General features: G+C 33.4%; 1 protein-coding gene across 1 annotated transcript in view; it reads right to left on the bottom strand.

Annotated features, from left to right (window-relative positions):
• LOC119595872 (isoaspartyl peptidase/L-asparaginase-like) overlaps positions 1-5000 on the bottom strand; it is a 6886-nt gene that overhangs the window by 1077 nt on the left and 809 nt on the right. The window contains exons 2-6 of the mRNA XM_037945074.1: positions 3554-3700; positions 2752-2833; positions 2274-2438; positions 1906-2047; positions 170-329 (exon numbers count right to left, since the gene is read on the bottom strand). Coding sequence (XP_037801002.1) covers positions 170-329; positions 1906-2047; positions 2274-2438; positions 2752-2833; positions 3554-3661 — 657 coding nt within the window. The 5' untranslated portion in view covers positions 3662-3700. The remainder of the gene's footprint in view (positions 1-169; positions 330-1905; positions 2048-2273; positions 2439-2751; positions 2834-3553; positions 3701-5000) is intronic.

The following is a 5000-nucleotide window of genomic DNA, read 5'->3' as shown; positions in this document are numbered from 1 at the left end:
TTTCATGACTCAAACTAAGCCTCACAATATATTCTTAGGAAATATCTGGCCTGTACTAAAAATTCTCCCCAGTCTCATTACACATGTCTATTCTTGTTTTTGCATGCAAAAAAAATCCTTTTTAAGCAATAGGTATATCATAACATATATTTCAAAGTGGAGAACATACCTCATCATCAGCATATCCTCCAGCACCAATTATGGGACTGTCTCCAACACGACCCGGCATCTTTGCAGTGATTCCCCCTGTGGATGTTGCACAGGCTGTGTGTCCCTTCTGGTCAACCACTGCACAGCCAACAGTATCATGGCCTACTGGGTTTGCATGGCTAGAGTAAATCAGTTCCTTTTAGTGTCTAAAGAGTAAATCAGTTCCTTTTAGTGTCTAAAGAGTAAATCAGTTCCTTTTAGTGTCTAAAGAGTAAATCAGTTCCTTTTAGTGTCTAAAGAGTAAATCAGTTCCTTTTAGTGTCATTCCTTTCAACCCAACCACCATGGATTTATGTGAGTTTTGTTACATACAGATGGCTCTACATGTGATCAGCTGGCAAGGAGTCTATCAGTAGGCCCTAGTGCCCAATCCTGACTTATATTAAACTTATTGCTACGCCACTGGGTCTTTGTCTCTGTGCGAAACATGTCTCTGTGCTAACATGAAAAGGATGACCTGGGCAAACATGACACAACTGGCTGTGAGCAGAGGAGCGGAGGAACAAGCCAAGAGAGACACAGTTGGGTGCTGCTCCTGTGAAGACCTCGTTTGTGCCCTTGTGACCTGATATACTTTGTGTTGCCCTGTTATAAGCTGTATCGTGCAGTGTAACATGGTTGATTCCCCCCTGTACTGTGCCTATAGAAAAGTGTACGGGTAAATAACTTGTGTAAATAAAGGAGAGACTGTCATTTTGTGTTTATTTCGTGCCCTGCCTCACCAAGTGGCGTTTCCCCTCGTGGTGTTCTGGGACGCTGTGGTGCTCGGTGCCTCTTGGAGCTGTTCAGTGTTCATGACCCTGTGGATAGCACGCCGTCTGCCTAGCTTGCCTTGTGTTGGTGGCAGAGAGACGAGGCAGCCGGCGTAACATTATATTACAGTAGGCATGGCATGTATTCTTGCCATCTGTGCCAATTGAGTGAAGTGTTCATTATCTAAATCATTTCAACATCCATGAAAGTCTAATACATCTTTTAACATCAGTTAAAATCATTATATCATACTTAATCTTCTGAACATTCTTAATACTGTATGTATATATGTGTGAATATGTCAGTATATGGAAGAATACATGTATCTAATTTTGTTCTGTTACTAGCAATGGAAAGAGACCAGCCTGATTACAGGAAAGGGACACTTGGCATAGGTGATGATCTAGAATTATTACTGGGAAGGATATTGGGGGACTAGAGATTGTAAATGACATCATGAACCAGTACAAGTATTCAAGAATCACTGACAAACATTTCATGTCTGAACTGCTTGAATTTCTCTTTTTGATACATAATTACATACATGTGTGTATATGTGCTGTCTATGAAATTATCCTTTCATCTGACATCAAAGGTTTTTGCATCTTTATGCATATTTCTATTAATGGCAGCACAAGAGATATTTCAATTCAGTCAATTGTTATCATGCAAAAGGCTTAAAGTGGTGTACCAGAAGTCAACTTTATGTCAAATAGAGACTATTCTATGTCAAGTCTAGTTAGTTAAACTGTAAATTCCTATATGGTAGAAAGTATAAATAAGTATAGGATTATTCACCTCCTATAGCATGAAAGGATGATTTGCCGAGGCAATATATACTTTGTAATTCTGAAAGCTCTATATTCATACTCTTTTTATAATACTCTGACCTGCCAGCATATAATATGATTATTTATTTTTAAATCTAGAAAGGATTCTTACTCAGTCTTATTAAAGAGGCAGTAGACAGTATTGGTGTACTTCTTATACTCTGCTAATTCTTCCTTGGCATAGGGGGTGATGAGCAGGTCTTTGTCGACTTCATTAATGCCATATTCTGAGGCAAATTTATTCGCTCCTTCTCCTGTTATAAAACATATATAAAATAATGGAAAATATTTTTGCTGAGCAGTCTAAGTGAAAGTTCTAAAACTTTTACAAAAAGTTACTACTCCTATAACTTATTTTAATGCCTATATACATTTGAATCATATTTCCATGTGATGCAGTGAAATGCGACTCAAAAAATAATGCAATAAAAACATATACTGAGAGTTAAAGAATATCAGATAAAAAATATTCCTTCTTACCTGCTAACATTACATGAGGAGTTTTCTCCATGATGAGGCGAGCAACTTTGACAGGGTTTGGAATGTTTCTTATTGCAGCCACTGCTCCTGCCTGCATGGTTGCACCATTCATTATGATGGCATCCATTTCCACCTGCTCGTCAAATGTAAGAACAGATCCAGTACCTTAAAAAGAATAAATGTATATATGTATATGTATATATATATGTATGTATATATATGTATATGTATATATATATATATATATATATATATATATATATATATAATATATATATATATATACAGACACATATATATATATATACATATATAAAAGATATATATATATATATATATATATATATATATATATATATATATAATATATATATATAATATATATTTTATATATATAATATATATATATATATATATATATATATATATATATATATATATTATATATATATATGTATATGTAACAACTGTTACTCACCTGCATCAAAGACTGGGTTATCTTCAAGAGAAATTACAGCAGCTTCTGCTACATCAACAACTGAACCACCATCTTTAAGCACCTATTGATGACCAAAGAATTAGAAAACTATGCTATTGAAAAAAGGTTTAGACAAGCTGGAACTAAACAACCTTTTTGATAAGTTTTGTTCTTTATAATCTATTTTTGTTCATGTGTAAAAAAGAAGAAGGAGAAAGAAAGAAAGAAAGAAAAGAAAAGAAAAAAAAAAAACAGTCTACTTTTTTTCCAAATAAAACCAATTCTACTGATTAAATATCAATTTTACCTGTAGTTTTCAGCAGAGAGAGATGAAAGTGCTTGCTTTATAACCAAGCTTCAGAGACAGTAATGAATCCATTTATGTTAGGTTAATATTATTATATGGAAATTATTTTAAAATAGGTTTATATAAATATATATATATATATATATATATATATATATATATATATATATATATATATATATATATATATATATATATATAAAACCTAAAATCTGTTTACATGTTTCCTTCATAAAAGAAAAAGTAAATAATTGCAAGAAATGGTAAATAAAAGGATTAAGCTGTAAAACTAAGATGATGCTACATTGCAAAACTAATAGTAAAATGATCACTGAAGTAATTACCAAAACTTCCGAGTTCACTTCTTTAGATCAACAAAGCATTCCTTAACAGAATGTCTATATAGTAAATATGCTGTGCAGCATATGAATAAAACATAGTCTACATCATTCAAGCAGATTCTTATGCTGTTTCATAACGATGAATCTATCTCACCTGATAACCATGAAGAGCAGCAGTCTTGACTCCTGCAACACTTTTATCCCACAAGATTTCAGGTACAGCCCATGCTCCTCCATGTACAATTACAACTGGTTCAACCATGATGATGATATTTCTTTAGTACTAATTTCCAAGAAGTTCCTGAAAAATAAGGATTACATAATCAATAATCTCCAAAATTATGGATAATGCATGAATACAATCTGCATCTCATGGTTAATTATTGTAGCTTGTATCTATAATATCAATATGTTATTTATTTACAAGACACTAGCCAAAGGAGCTATGTGCTTAAGTAGATATAAAAAAAGACAGACTAAAGAAATCATACAAATCAAAGGATTTTCAATGGAGTTTGTTAAAATCTGGTATTTTATTGTAGGGATTGTTCAGAGATAAATTCCTCTGAATTTAAGTGGCCTCTTGCATTTGCCTTTGTCTGTACTGGGTATGTTTTGGTATGTCTCACTGGAAGATTTCAGGATGTGTGGGCCCCCTGATAATGGTGTCCAGTGTATGTCTATGTAGTAGCAAGCGAAAACCTAGTCAGGCTACCACAAAGAAAATCATGCATTCACATTTTTTTCACCAACACTTGATACACTGGCAGAGAGTCAGATATGGATTTACTCTCACAAGTTGCTTTAGCAACCAATCAGTATGACGCAGTCTTCTTTTTGGGTCTGGCAGGAAGTCCGTGCTATGAATTGCTGTTGGGGCTGTTGCTGAGTATATAAAAATCCCTTTCTTTATTTTACTAGACTGCAAAAAAGGAAGCTCACTGTATCAAATTAGATCACAATAAGCATATTCTTTCTTCTGTTTAGGAGTCAGTGACTGCAGATGGCCCTCAGCAGTTTTATAAAAACTGCATAAGTTACCAGGTAATACTAGAAAGGAAAATTCAATTATTTAAAATATGCTAAATGTGTGCTCCCAGATGATGTCAACTGCTATTCATATAGAGACTAAGTTATTATTGTGAATTTCTACATATTTTTATTTGAACTCACAATTACTTGTATACTTAATGTCACTGCCAGTTGCAGCAAAATAATCACTAGCATGCCAGTGGGTTTACTCAGTGAAACCATCCTTAGTGCATGTAATGAGTTCCATCCAACACAGACTTACCCAATTCTGAAAGATATTGCTCTTTATCCCTGTTACCTTGCAATTTTATAAACATGGTAATGTATGGTATGATAAAATGTGGTGTCTCTTTCCAACAAAATGTCTGGCTTATACTATTTATGGTAAATTTTCTGAATTAAATTACTTCACACCAGGTAAACAATAGCCTATATGTAATTCCTTCTAAGACACTTAATATCTGTGACATTTCCATTGTAAAATACAAGTAACAAAGATACTTAACATAAATAACAACCAATATGATGTCTTAGATTTCAACTAACCAATCACAGTATCAGGTTCATCT

The sequence above is a fragment of the Penaeus monodon genome, chromosome 36 (assembly GCF_015228065.2).
Source record: "Penaeus monodon isolate SGIC_2016 chromosome 36, NSTDA_Pmon_1, whole genome shotgun sequence".
In the NCBI taxonomy this organism is placed as follows: Eukaryota; Metazoa; Arthropoda; class Malacostraca; order Decapoda; family Penaeidae; genus Penaeus; species Penaeus monodon.
Note: the sequence above shows the minus strand (reverse complement) of the source record. Positions and strands in the feature narration are given on the sequence as shown.